The 14,408-nt window shown below is 45.7% G+C and overlaps 1 protein-coding gene, 1 long non-coding RNA gene and 1 pseudogene across 3 annotated transcripts; 1 reads left to right on the plus strand and 2 right to left on the minus strand.

Moving 5' to 3' along the window:
- Positions 1-1,312: 1,312 nt before the first annotated feature.
- Positions 1,313-4,146, minus strand: LOC139177112 (uncharacterized). Of its 2 annotated transcripts, none has more exons than XR_011561553.1 (2): positions 2,848-4,146; positions 1,313-1,813 (listed from the first exon to the last, which is right to left on the minus strand). It is a non-coding gene; the product is annotated as an uncharacterized lncRNA (long non-coding RNA). The 2 variants fall into 2 exon arrangements; XR_011561552.1 differs by having other exon boundaries at positions 2,411-4,146.
- A 4,488-nt stretch (positions 4,147-8,634) lies between these two features.
- On the minus strand, positions 8,635-9,972 carry LOC109573020 (EP300-interacting inhibitor of differentiation 2). The gene has a single exon (XM_019980221.2). It carries the CDS (start codon positions 9,844-9,846, stop codon positions 9,187-9,189), a length of 660 nt encoding a protein of 219 aa, XP_019835780.2. The 5' UTR covers positions 9,847-9,972; the 3' UTR covers positions 8,635-9,186.
- The window catches only part of LOC139176981 (glycine cleavage system H protein, mitochondrial pseudogene), a 28,145-nt pseudogene continuing 23,649 nt past the window's right edge, over positions 9,913-14,408 (plus strand).

Below are 14,408 nucleotides of genomic sequence, written 5' to 3' on the forward strand. Positions count from 1 at the left end.
ATGGCATCACTGACTCGATGGATGTGAGTCTGAGTGAACTCCGGGAGTTGGTGATGGACAGGGAGGCCTGGCGTGCTGCGATTCATGGGGTCGCAAAGAGTCGGACACGCGCATATACACAAACATAAATGACAGAAATTTTTCCTATTGGTGCTATTTCTCAGGAGAACCCTGATTGAGACAGCTAGTAAGCCTCAATTTTCTTATCTATAAAATGCATATGCTAATGCTAATAGTCTTTACAATTGTGAAAATTCCACGAGATGCCATATATAAAGCACTTTTAACGAATGACCATGTTGGGTATATCATCAATGTGACTGGTTTCCAAAGATGGCCCCTTGTGAACCACAGCGCTCAGTATTCACCTTCTTTGGTATGGCCTCCCCTCCCCCGAAATGAGCTGGGACTTTATAGCCCATAGAATGAGGCAGAAATGTGCTAGCTTGTGGCCTGAGCTATCGGAGGGCCTGGCAGCTTCCTACTTTTGCACTTTTGGAAGCCCTGAGGCAGCCACATAAGAAATCTGGCAGGACTTGCCTGGTGGTGCAGTGGATAAGAATCTGCCTGCCAATGTAGGGGACACGGGTTCGATCCCTGGTCCAGGAAGATCCCACATGCTGTGGGGCAACTAACTAAGCCTGTGTGCCCCAACTGCTGAGCCCACATGCTGCAGCTACTAAATCCCGTGTGCCTAGAGCCTGTGCTCTGCAACAAGAGAAGCCAATGCAATGAGAAGTTGGGGCACCTAAATGGAGAGTAGCCACTGCTCGTCACAACTAGAGAAAGCCCAACAGTAGTGATGAAGACCCACTGCAACGAAGAAGAAAGAATGAAAGAAATAAATTTGGCTACACTGTTGGAGAGGAAGAGGGTTTGGAACGCCATGAAGGGAGAGGCCCAGCCTTCCAGCCTGCCCCTACCAGGGTGGCAGACACGTGAATGACAAGTCCTGGACATTCCAGCCTAACTGAGCTTCTGGCCAACATCACAAGAGCAGAACTGCTAAACTGAGTCCATCAACCTACAGAAGAGTGAACAGTGAAAAAATAGTTGTTGCCTAAAGCCACTAAATTTTAGGGTGCTTTGTTTTTAGGGAGAGAGAACTGAAACATCAATCTTGGGGGCAGAGACTCTTTTCCCCCAGAATTCATAAAGAGAGGCCAGTATTAGTTTGGAAGAACTATCATGCTAATTTGCCTGGACTTTGTCCCTGGTTCCCAGAAGGTGTCATGTAAGTCTTTGGAATTTCCAGTGACAGCATTTCCGAATGCAAGTCCAACGCACAGTGAGGTCAAATAACACCAAGACGTTGGAGTTCGGAACAGAGAAATGTTTATTACAGGGCCGCTCAAGGAGATGTGACTCATGCCTTAAAAATCCCAAACTCGAAAGCTTTCAGCAAAGCCCTTTTACAGGCAAGGTGAGAGAGAGGCATGGTTGGTTGGTGTAAGTTTCCTGGTGTCAGATCCTTTGTTCTTGAAGTTAGGTCAAAGGTCAGGTAATGATGTTCCTGTAAATCTCCAAACTGTTACTCTGTTCTGTCAAGAAAGGGCAAGGTCCCAAGGCACAACTTTCACCCTCTTGAAAGGTTTTGTTGAATCACGCGAATACACCGGGATTCTTGGCCCCCGGAGGAGAAGAATTCAATCTGGGGCCAGAGACGAGGCTTGATCGCTCAGAGCTTTTGTGTAATAAAGTTTTATTAAAGTATAAAGGAGATAGAGAAAGCTCCTGACATAGGCATCAGAAGGGGGCAGAAAGAGTACCCCCCTGCTAGTCTTCAGCTGGATGTTATATAGTCACTAGCAGTCTGTTAACGAAAGAAAGGAATGTCTTAAAATTCAGAATGGCACCAGGCCCCTCACCCATAAGATGCATTTTGGGATAATCTTGGCACCAAATGGCTTATCCTGGGCCATAAAATGATTAACTTGAATCTTGAAGAAGGGCAGACCACCATACAAATAGTTTCATTTACATAGATTAGGGGAACAATATCTGAGTATAACATACTGGTTTGTCAAGTAGGTTCTGGGCCAAGAGGCGGAACTGACTTGGAGACAGAGTTTGGGGTAAAGGCATAGCACATTAGCATAGCTTAAGACAAACATTTCCATACGAAAAAGGCATTGGTTATCTCTAGGCTCGAGAATAGCTAACTTCAGGCGAAACCAGGTGTCATTATGGCAACGCAGTATTTTAAGAGAAACCTCCCTTTAAATTTGTATAGAGAAGGAAAAAATATTGCTAGTTTGTTTCCTCCTGCCGCTTAAGAGAGATAAATATGTCTGACACTTGCAGGCTATTTCCTCCATTTGAAGACCCCTGGCCTTCCTGCCTGTTACCCTCTCACTCTGAATCCAGGTCCTGGCTAAGAGGAGGGGGATGTCCCTGCAGGGATTGTTACCTCGCCGGGGAGCATGTATCCAGCACAGCACCCAGTCTGGGTCCTCCCACCAGTGCCCAGGTCTGGCTGAAGAGGCAGATCTCAGCTGATGGCACCCTCCAGGCCAGGTCCCCAGGCCCTGCCCAGCTGTCATCTCTGAGGGGCTGGGTGCCCAGGATTTAACAGGCCCTCAGACTTCAGGCTGCCCAAACAGGGGCCCAGTCCCGCAGACTGTGACCCATGCTGGCTGCCAGTGCCATTAGGTCACAGGGGCCGGGATAGGCGAGGCTCACCGCTGCCTCAAGGCCTGGGCCCTGCCAGTGCGTGGCCTTGGTGAGGCCCCTGGAGTCCTGTTGGACACAGCCCCAGGCTGTTCCCTCGGCTTCTCAGCTCACCCTCCAGCCCAAGGCTGGAGAGTCAGGAGGGCCCCTGGGAGAAGGTTGTGATCCACTTCTTACCTCAGTCTCCACAGGAGAACCACCAACCGCAGGATCACTGGCCAAAGGAGGCCTCTAACCTCTGAGCTAGCAAGCAGTATGGCGATTAATGGTTGCCAGGTAACGGTAATGGTTGCCTAGTAACGGTAATGCGTGCCTGCTAGCAGCTGTCCCTGTTATAATAGGAGTGTCTTTGTTACTCAGGTGGGGAGAGGTTTGGGCCACCACTGAGTTTTAGGGAGTTTGAACCTTGCAATTTAAGTCTGAGCCTACAATACAGGAGACCTGGGTTCAATCCCTGGACCAGGAAGATCCCCTGGAGAATGGAATGGCTACCCATTCCAGTTTTCTTGCCTAGAGAATTCCATGGACGGAGGAACCTGGGGGGCTACAGTCCATGGAGATGCAAAAAGTCAGATGTGACTGAGCGACTAACGTGTTCAGGGCTCGGTGAGCTTCCCTGGTTGGTAAATACTCTGCATGTTTTCAGGCTTCCATCATATCTTAGTTGGTAAACAATCCACATGCAATTCAGGAGACCCTGGTTCGATTCCTGGGTCAGGAAAATCTCCTGGAGGAGGGATAGGCTACCCACTCCAGTATTGTTGGGCTTCCCTGTGGCTTAGCTGGTAAAGATTCTACCTGCAATGCGGGAGACCTGGGTTCTGTCCCTGGGTTGGGGAGATCCCCTGGAGAAGGGAAAGGCTACCCACTCCAGTATTCTGGCCTGGAGAATTCCATGGACGGTATAGTCCATGGGGTCGCAGAGTCGGACACGACTGAGCGACTTTCACTTTCACCGCATGTTTTCATTCATGGATGTGTTGGCAGGATGATGCGTCCCTGAGGATGGCAATAATGTCACATTTGGGAAACCCTCCCAGACCTGGCCCTACTCATCTCTTCCTTTTATCTGGGGTTATGATTTGCATCCTTGGCTGTCATGAAACTAATCATAACTATAGTGCTTTCCTGAGTTCTGTGAGTCATCTTAGCACATTATTGAACCTGAATGGGTAGTGAGAACCCTCGAGCTTGAAGCCAGCTGGTCAGCAGTGGGAGAGGCCTGGGATCCCTGAACTTATAGCCGTGTCTGTAACTGAGCCCTGTGTTCTTGACCTGGGGAGTTGGTGTCAAGTCACTGTCCATGGTGACACTACCGCTTAAATTGTCTGGGCAAAGGTTAAAATGCTTTGAGAGACAAAAAGAGGACTTGATTTTGCTCCTGAGATGAAAGGGGGAGAGGAGAGAGGGTAAAAAGGGTTGAGGTATGGAGAAGTTGAAAGGAGCCAGCCAGGTGGGGAGGACTGTCCTCCATGGGGTGACCCCAGCCCTGTGACCACCCCCCGCCCCCCCCACCACCAGATTTTCAGTCAAGTCTACCAAAGTGAAAGGGTCTGTTGTGAGAGTGGATTTGATTGGAAAGGTATGAAGGAACTGGTAGGGAAGGGGAAATTTCCCCCTGCATCCGTCCTGAGGTCTTGTGGCTGGACTAATAGTAAAATTAACACAAGACAGATTAACAGGAGAAAAAGAAACAAAATTTAGTTTCTGTGCATGCAGGTCTCATAGAAATGGAATCTAAAAAGTGGCCAAGGGAATTCCCTGGTAGTCTAGTGGTTAGGACTTGGCACTTTGACTGCTGAGCCCTGTTCAGGGAACTAAGATCCTGTCAACCGCTTGGGCAGGGCCAAAAAAAAGGGGGGGCGGAATTATACCTCATTTGTAAATAAGGATCATTTGAAGAATGCAAGAATTGCAAGAACGCAAACATGGTGGTAGATAGAAATATAATACCTTCATAGATTATGAGAAGGCCTTTGAGGGCTTCCCTGGTGGCTCAGTGGTACAGAATTCACCTGCCAATGCAGGAGACATGACTTAGATCCCTGATACAGGAAAATCCCCAAATCCCGTATGCCGAGGGGCAACTAACCCCCTGAGCACAACTACTGAGCCCAGGCTCTAGAGCCTGGGAGCTGCAAAAAGCCACAGTGAGAAGCCCGAGCACCGCAACTGGAGAGTAGCCCCCACTCTCTGCAACTAGAGAAAAGCCTGCACAGCAATGGAGACTGAGCACAGTCAAAAAAAAACAAGCCTCTGACAAAATCTGGGATGTTTCACTATCATTCATATTATTTTACATTAGAAAGTACTAGCCAAGCAACTAACAAAGAGAAAGAAGTCAGCAGTATGAAGATTATAAAAAGGCAATACTGTCACTATTCGCATATGACAAGTTCCCCAATCCAGGAGATTCTAATGAAAATCTATGGTAAAACAGTCAGAGAATTCAGTATGTTACTGCTGCTGCTGCTGCTAAGTCGCTTCAGTCGTGTCCGACTCTGTGCAACCCCACAGACGGCAGCCCACCAGGCTCCCCCGTCCCTGGGATTCTCCAGGCAATAACACTGGAGTGGGTTGCCATTTCCTTCTCCAATGCATGAAAGGGAAAAGTGAAAGTGAAGTCGCTCAGTTGTGTTCGACTCTTCATGACCCCATGGACTGCAGCCTACCAGGCTCCTCTGTCCATGGGATTTTCCAGGCAAGAGTACTGGAGTGGGTTGCCATTGCCTTCTCCAATCAGTATGTTAACAGGCTATCAAATAAACACGCAGCAATGAATTATTTTCAAATATATGGGCAAGCTTTTAGGAAATATAACACAGGGACTTCCCTGGTACTCCAGTGGCTAAGACTCTGAGTTCCCAATGCAAGGGGCCCAGGTTCGAGCCCTGGTCAGGGAACTAGATCCCAGATGCTACAACTAAGAGCCTGCATGCTGCAACTAAAGATGCTGCCTGCTGCAGATAAGACCTGGCACAGCCAAATAAATAAACATTAAAAAAGGAAGGAAATATAACACAGATAATCCTCATTTACTATAGAAAAACCATAAAAGATAAAATACCGACAAATAAATGATTAGATCCAATGAAAGACCTACTTTAGGAACTTTCATTTAAGGACAAACATTAATACTCTTCTGGAGGATACAAAAGAAGTTTTTAACAAATGGAAAAACGGGACTAACTTCCGGGTGGCGCTGTGGATAAAAATCTGCCTGCCAATGCAAGAGACACAATGGGGCGAATTCCACATGTAGCAGAGCAACTAAACCCGTGAGCCACAACTACTGAGCTTGTGAGCCCAGAGCCTATGCTCCACAAGAGAAGCCACCGCAGTGAAAAGCCTGCACACCCCACCGAAGAGGAGTGACCCCTGCTTGCTGTAACTAGAGAAAAGCCTGCACAAAGCCACGAAGACCCAGTGCCGCCAAAAATAAAGAAGTAAATAAAGTTCAATTTTTAAAAAATGGAAAAATGAATCATTTGGATATGTTAGAAATAGCAGTTATTCCAAATCTATTAAATGTAATGTGATTCTAATAAAGAACTTTGTTTGAAATAAAGTAAGCTGACTTTGAGGTTGATATAGTAATAAACATAAACAAAAATAACCAGAACACTCTGAAAATGGAGGATAATGAGATGGGCTTCCCTGGTGGTTCAGCAGCAAAGTATCCACCTGTCAGTGCAGGAGATGTGGGTTTGATCCTTGGATTGGGAAGCTCCCCTGAAGAAGGAAATGGCAACCTACTCTAGTATTCTTGCCTGGGAAACTTCATGGACAGAGAAGCCTGGTGGGCTACAATCCCTGGGGTCACAGAGAGTGGGACAGAACTTAGTGACAAAGACCATTACCATTACATGTAAAATTAATCAGAAAATTTAAGCTACAGTTTAGTATATGATGAAGAAGCATCTTTAAACAAAGTTAGTAGGGAAAAGCTGGGCTAGTTAGTAACTGGTGTTGGGGCAGCCAGGTAGCCATCTAAAAAAGAAAATTGGATCGTTACTTCATACTGTATGTACATCAGGATAAATTCCATATAGTTCAAAGATTCAAATATGAATAATGAAACCATACACATACATATATACCAAGAAAACCTTGAGATTCAAAATCTTGCAGGTTTTTCTCTCTTTTTTTTATGGCCATGCCTGGAAGCTTGCAGAATCTTTGTTTCCCCACTAGGGATCAAACCCATACCCCAGCACTGGACTGATAAGGAATTCCCCAAATCTGGCAGGTTTAAAAGAAAAGAGGAAACAAAAGCAAAAATCTCCATGCCAGAAGGCTTTCAGGAAAATGAAAGACAAATGATGAGAGGAAAAAATATCCGTAACTCACATTATAATCTATTATCATATCTCATCTCACTATGTCATTAGTAGTTACCACAATCAATAAAGAAAGGACAAAGTGATTCAGGAGAGAAATAGAGAAAAGATATGAACAGGGGCTTCCCTGGTGGCTCAGTGGTAAAGAATCTGCCTGCCAATACAGGAAACACGGGCTCAATCCCTGATCTGGGAAGATTCCAAAGGTCTTGGAGCAACTAAGCCTGTGTGCCTCAACTATTCAGCCTGTGCTCTGGAGCCTGGGATCTGCAACCCCTGAGCCCACACGCCACATCTACTGAAGCCCGCAAGCCCGAGAGCCCTAGCGCCTCAACAAGAGAAGCCACCACAGTGAGAAGACCAGGCACTGCAACCGCAGAGTAGCTCCTGCTGTCTGCAACCAGAGAAAGCCCACACAGCAAGTGAAGGCCCAGCACAGCCAAAAATAAATTAATAAATAAAATTACATACACACAAAAGAGATGAACAGATAGTTCACGGAAAAGGGAATACATGCGAGTCAAATGAGAGAAAAGCAAATTAAAACTCATGCCATTTTTGAACTTTCTAGATTGGCAAAATTCAGACATTTGATAACACTGTTGGTGAGGCTATAGGGGGAATGCCGAGCACCAGCAATTGCTGGTGGGAGCGCAAAGTGGTACAGGGATGGAAGGCAACACAGCAATATCTGTAAACTTTCCAATGGGTGCTTTCAGCTCAGAATTCTCACTTCTGGAAATCCTACAAACTTACTACAGAGAGTTTCCCAGGTGGTGCTATGGTGAAGAACCCGTCTGCCAATGCAGGAGATGTAAGAGACACAGGTTTGATGCAGATTCAATCCCTGGGTTGGGAAGATCTTCTGGAGGAGGGCATGGCAAGCCACTCCAGTATTCTTGCCTGGAGAATCCCATGGACAGAGGAGCCTAGCAGGCTACAGTCCATAGGGCTGCAGTCCATAGAGTTGGACATGATTGAAGCAACTTAGCATGCACGCACGTACTACAGATATTCTATATAATAAAGAATCTAAGATGTGCCATTATTTTTATGAAAATGCTATATTCACCATCAAATGTAAGATAGACCTCAACTTCAGAGATGTCAATATATGAAAACTGCATTTAGAATCAGAGTAATACTGTATTTGTGCCCATGCTGAGATATGCAGACAAGATTAACTATTATAGCTTTTTATTTTTTGGCCAATAGAAAATGATGGGAAAAAATCTAAATGCCCATCAGTATGTTCCTGATTATGTAAATTACAACATAACCACAGAATGGAATGAAATACACCTCTAAAAAAGAATGAGGAAATAGAGTGGTTTGGAATGATCCTTAAGTTCTTACTGAAAATGCAATGCATAAATCAATAAATATAATTTGCCAACTTCTGTAATGAAGAAAGCAAAACCAGAAAACGACCCAGCTTTGCATTTACTTGTGTATATAAAGGGAAACTGGAAAGACGGAAGTACTGTGGTTACAGATGGGAATTGTACTAAGCACTGGGTAGAGCGGGGACAGAGATAGAAGACTTTTCATTGTGTGTTTTATATCTGGGGGGCTTGTAAGTATTTACCAAAAAGGTATTAAAAAAAAATCCAGAAATTTCAGATATTCTTGAATACACAATTTATCTAATATATGCAGCATTGACTTTGCTTGTCTTTTGAAATGCCTCATAAAACACAAAACCAATCTTACACTAAAAACTTCTATTGAAACTGACATGAAGAAAACTCAAGAGGAATTATCAGAACTGACAATTTCCAGTTCTCTCCATGGCCTTCCAGTCCTACAGGAATTCCTATTCCTATCACTGCTATTTGATGATTTCTTTCATCACCATGGGCTTTATTGGCAGTTTTTCTTCATCAAGTCTCAATTTTAGAAAACCATTCTTCACCTCAGTGAAGCAATTTGAAAAGACATTTCCACAATGCAGGGAAAAGAATCTGGATTAACCACAAACTCAAAGGACCGTCAGAAGAGTCATAAGGTTTTGACCTTTTTTCCATTTCTTCTTAGTTTTTCTTGATAAGCTTCCTTTTTTCCCCCAGCTGTGCTTTGCCTTATTCTCACGTACTTTGTAAAATCAAGTTACAGGAGTGGTATATAACACTGTCTTGAAGGCAGAGGTTCTTCTGAAAGTAGTTGCATCATTAAACTATTCTCTACTGATAAACTTATCACAACCAAGTTCTTCTATCAGAGGATTGATAATTTCAGATGCAGTCAGAGTTATACTAAATGTTAAAATATCAAAATCCATCCTCTGCGGATTCCGCTGATATTCCGCGTCAAACGCCGCTTCCCTGGCTCTGCAGGCTTCCACAAATCTCCTGCGGCGTCCTTCAAGCTCCTGAATTCGGCCAGGGGCAATCGGGTAGTGTTCCAGATAGTGGCGGAGGAACTGCTGGTAATTAATTCCTAAAACGCCAAGTGGGTGACGGAGGCGGAGATATGGCAACGCAGCCAGGCCTGGGCCGTTCCCGGGCCTGGACCGGGGTCTGCCCTCGGGACCCTCTTCCTCCGCTGGCTCCGCCAACAATCGGGCGACCTCTGCCATCCGGGCTTCCCTGGCCGCTGCCCCCAGGCCTTCTCGGGACGCCGCCATCGGACCTTCCCTGGCCTCCGGCACTGGACCTTCCACGGGTGAAGCCATCGAACCTTCTACGGCCGCCGCCATCGGACGGTCCCTGGCCGCCACAGGCTGCGCGGGGGCCGGCTCCCGCCTCCTGCCGCCTACCTCCGCCTGCCGGACGTCGCCGTTGTCATTTGCTGCGCCCGCCGGTGGGACACCTTGGTCCGCGGGCAGCTCGGACATCCCGGATCGCGGGGTCAGCTCGGCCGCTCCCACAAATACTGGGATAACGGCACAGCGCGGTTAGCGATGTGCACGTAAGTGTACGTAACTGCGCATGCGTGAGCGCTGTGCACACTGGTCCACGCTGTGTGTGCAAACCCAGGTGCACGAGAGTAGGGTGTGCTGCTGAAATTGAGCGCTGCGCATGAGTCATGCCCACGCGACTGCAACCTTCCAGGTGCCATCTAGCGGCTGGAAGAGCCAACACGCCTGAAATCTTACCCAGAACGTCCGAGGGCGGTGTGTTAAGTCGCTTCAGTCGTGTGTCCCACTCTTTGCGACCCTATGGACTGTAGCCCGCCAGGCTCCTCTGTCGATGGGATTCTTCAGGCAAGAACACTGAAGTGGTTTGCCATTCCCTCCTCCAGTGGACCGCCTTTTGTCAGAACTCTTCACTATGACCTGTCTTGGGTGGCCCTGCACGGCATGGCTCATAGCTTCATTGAGTTCGGCAAGTCTTTTCACCACAAGACTGTGATCCATGAAGGTGTGCGCCACCAGGAAAGTCCTCTAAACCTTCTTTTTGTACAACATACCGTGCAGGAAAAAATATACAAAATATAAATATACAAAATATAAAAAAATATCCAAAGTATAAATATAAATATACAAAATATACCGAATGACTTATCGCAAAGTGAACGTCCGTATGACCACCACTCGGGTCAAGGAATTATTTCTAGTATCCCAGAATCCTTCCTCCCTTCTTATCACTTTCTACCCGGGGGTAGCTACTATACTGATGATATAGTAGTGGGAATGGTAATCATTTTCTTGCTTTTCTTTTTGTTTTACTACCTGGGGGTTCATTCCTTAATTTTGCTTTTTTTTTTTTTTTTTGAAGTTTATATACTCTTGTGTCTGGTTTCTTTCACACATTATTTTTACGATTCACCTATGTTTTTCATTGTAATTATAAATCATTTTCTCCATAGTTACACGTTCATTACCATTATTTTTGTGTCTCATAATATTGCAACATGCATCTTAAGTACTGACTCTCCAATTATTTTTCTTTATTCTAAATAACATGAGAAATATAAAGAAATTCCCCCTTTAATGTTGCTCACGATAACCTCCGTCGTGATTTAGGGGCATCAGCAAATATAGTGACTCACTGTTTTCTGCCCTGTCAGGAGTAGTTATTTTGAGGCATTAGGTCTCATCTGCATATCATAAAGTTGAATTTTTATTTTCCTAAGCCCTACATTGATAAAACACAACATCCAGCCTGTGTTGCTTCAAACACAACTTCCCCCCACAGCTCTGCAGTCTCTTAAGTGTGTGTGGCTCCTTTAAGGTGCCCAGGCTAGTTTGGAGACCTAAGGTCCATTGCTGCTACCCTCAGGCTGCCTGGAAAATCACAAATATTTAATAAAAGAATTTTCAGACTTAGATGGGATAGGAATAGCTCTAAACAAAATCATGGTTTACTCGGGTCTTCCCTGGTGGTACAGCGGATTAGAATCCGCCTGTCAATGCAGAGGACATGGGTGCCGTCCCTGGTCCTGGAAAATCCCTCATGCCACAGAGCAACTAAACCTGAGAGCCACAACTACTGAAGCCCATGAGCCTAAAGCCTGTGCTCCTCAACGAGAGAAGCCGCTGCAGTGAGAAGCCTGTGCGCTACAGTGAAGAGTAACCCGATCGCCGCAACTACAGAAGGCCCGTGCACGGCAGCAAAGACCTAGGGCAGGCAAACAAATAAATAAAATTACGGTGCATTGGGAATTCCTTGGCAGTTCAGTGGTTAGGACTCTGATCTCACTGCCGAGGGTGTAGGTGTATAGTGCGGCCCCCCCAAAATCTAAAATAACCCCCCCCAATTATGGTGTGTTGAACAAAAATGCTCATGTGGGGGAGATGAAAGCAAACATTTGAGATAGATTCCAGGTTAGCTATTGCTCCCAGTATTTCTCCTGTGTAGTGGCTGCAGCATCCTTGTCTCTGACTCACTACCAGTGTTTCAGAATCATTTGAGGACAATTTCAGTCATGCTTTCCTGGTGGCTCAGATGGTTAAGTGTCTGCCTACAATGCGGGAGACCCGGGTTTGATCCCTGGTTGGGGAAGATCCTCTGGAGAAGGAAATGGCAACCCATTCCAGTATTCTTGCCTGGGAAATCCCATGGGAGGAGCCTGGTAGGCTACAGTCCATGGGGTCGCAAAGAGTCGGACACGACGGAGCGACTTTACTTCTTCTTTTACTTCAGTCATGCTTCAGACTAAACAATCAAGGGAGCTGATATCAGGGGCTCCACACTGATATATTCTTTACAGGAAAAATAAGAGAGATTATAAAGAAAGAGACAGGATCTGCTTTTCCCGAAGGCTGCAAAGTCTGTGATAAATAGCACTGGTGGGAAATTTGTCCTTCCTCTGACCAAAGATATCCTTTAAAGGATAAATACCCATTATCCTTTAACCTCGAAATTAAATCTGTACTTTTATGGATATGGAATGAAACCACAACTCAGAATGTGCACTTGGCTTACATAATTGGGGGAATCATAACATCCTTCTTGCATCTGTTTTTCCCCAAAGACTATTTAAAAAAATTAAAATTTTATTTATTTCTGGCTGCACTAGGTCTTCCTTGCTGTGTGAAGGCTTTCTCTATTGCAGTGCACAGGTTTTTCATTGAGGTGGCTTCTCTTGTTGCGGAGCACAGGCTCTACGTGCATGGACTTCAGTAGTTGCAGTACTCAGGCTTAGTCGCTCCAAGGCATGTGGAATCTTCCTGGACCAGGGATCAAACCTGTGTCCTTTGCATTGACAGAAAGAAAGGAGAAGATGTAGCTCAGTCATGTCCGACTCTTTGCGACCCCACGAGCTATACAGTCCATGGAATTCTCCAGGCCAGAATACTGGAGTGGGTAGCTTTTCCCTTCTCCAGGGGATCTTCCCAACCCAGGGATCCAACCCAGGTCTGCTGGATTGGCAGGCAGACTCTTATCAACTGGACTTCCAAGGAAGTCCCATTCTTACATCCTTATTACCCCTGATTATCCTAGGCCTTACATCTGCTCACTAGATGGGTTTGAACTGACTTAATGGTAGATATGACCAACCTAGACAGCATATTAAAAAGCAGAGACATTACTTTGCCAACAAAGTTCCATCTAGTCAAAGCTATGGTTTTTCCAGTGGTCATGTATGGATGTGAGAGTTGGACTGTGAAGAAAGCTGAGTGCTGAAGAATTGATGCTTATGAAGTGTGGTGTTTGCGAAGACTCTTGAGAGTCCCTTAAACAGCAAGGAGATCCAACCAGTCCATCCTAAAGGAACTCAGTCCTGAATATTCATTGGAAGGACTGATGCTGAAGCTGAAACGCCAATACTTTGGCCACCTGATGCGAAGAACTGACTGATTGGAAGACCCTGACGCTGGGAAAGATTGAAGGCAGGAGGAGAAGGGGATGACAGAGGATGGTTGGATGGCATCACTGACTCAATGGACATGAGTTTGAGAAAACTCCAGGAGTTGGTGACGGACAGGGAGACCTGGTGTGCTGCAGTCCATGGGGTCGCAAAGAGTTGAACACGACTGAGCGACTGAACTGAACTGAAATGGTAGATATAGGTGCCTCTTTCTCTAAAGGGCTTTTCCATATTTGCCTGTCTCTCCTGAGCTACTTAGCGCTGCGGTGAGACCTAAACATGATGTTACAAGCCTTGTCTCTTTCCCCAAGATTGTTACTGTGCTAGAGTAATTGTAAAAGTAACCCCCATTCTCCAACCTCTCTGTTTCCTATACCCATTGTGATAGGAGTTTGCAGCTCTTCTCATCAGAAGGTGGACTGTTTTTCTCTATCCCTTGAATCTGAGCTGGCCTTGTGACTTGCTTTGACCAGTAGGATGAGGCAGAAATGATGGTGTGTCAGTCTCAAGACTGGCCTTCAAGAAGCATTTCTTTCTTCTATTCTCTCCTGGACTCCTGTCTCGACCATGAGAACAACCCTGGACCAGCTTGCTGGATGGTGGAAGACAATTTGGGGCTGAGGAAAGTGGTCTCAGACAAGGCATATAAGACCAGTCAGTCCTTGGATTTCTTTTTTTTTTTTTTTAGGTCCTGGGAATTCTGTCTGTCCAGTGCTTAGGACTCTGTGCTTACACTGCTGGGGCCTGGGTTCAATCACTGGTCAGGGCAGGCAAAAAAAAAAAAAAATCAATCAGTCCCCAGCTGAGCTAGACTTAGGCTTAGGCTCATAGGCTAAATAAACGCTTGTTATTTTATGTTGTCATGATTAACATGAATTGCCATGCAACATTATTACAACAACAGATAACTGTTCCAGAAATTGGCATCAGGAGTTAGGTAATGTCCTAAGAAAAGGCTAAAATACGGAGGGAGAGCAGTGAGGAAATTGTTAGTGGAGCAGAAAAAATGATGACTCGTGTTACGCTGTAGTGAAGTAAGTGGCCAACTGTTGCCTGTGATTACCCAGAAATAGAGACAGAAATAGAAAACGGAAAGTGTTTGGCTAAGGCAATACCCAGACATAACGCTGGTTACTCACTGTT

The sequence above is a fragment of the Bos indicus genome, chromosome 18 (genome assembly GCF_029378745.1).
Source record: "Bos indicus isolate NIAB-ARS_2022 breed Sahiwal x Tharparkar chromosome 18, NIAB-ARS_B.indTharparkar_mat_pri_1.0, whole genome shotgun sequence".
Lineage (NCBI taxonomy): Eukaryota > Metazoa > Chordata > Mammalia > Artiodactyla > Bovidae > Bos > Bos indicus.

Excerpts from the sequence above, each read along its gene's own strand:
- LOC109573020 (XM_019980221.2), bottom strand. The coding sequence starts at position 9,846 with ATGTCCGAGCTGCCCGCGGACCAAGGTGTCCCACCGGCGGGCGCAGCA.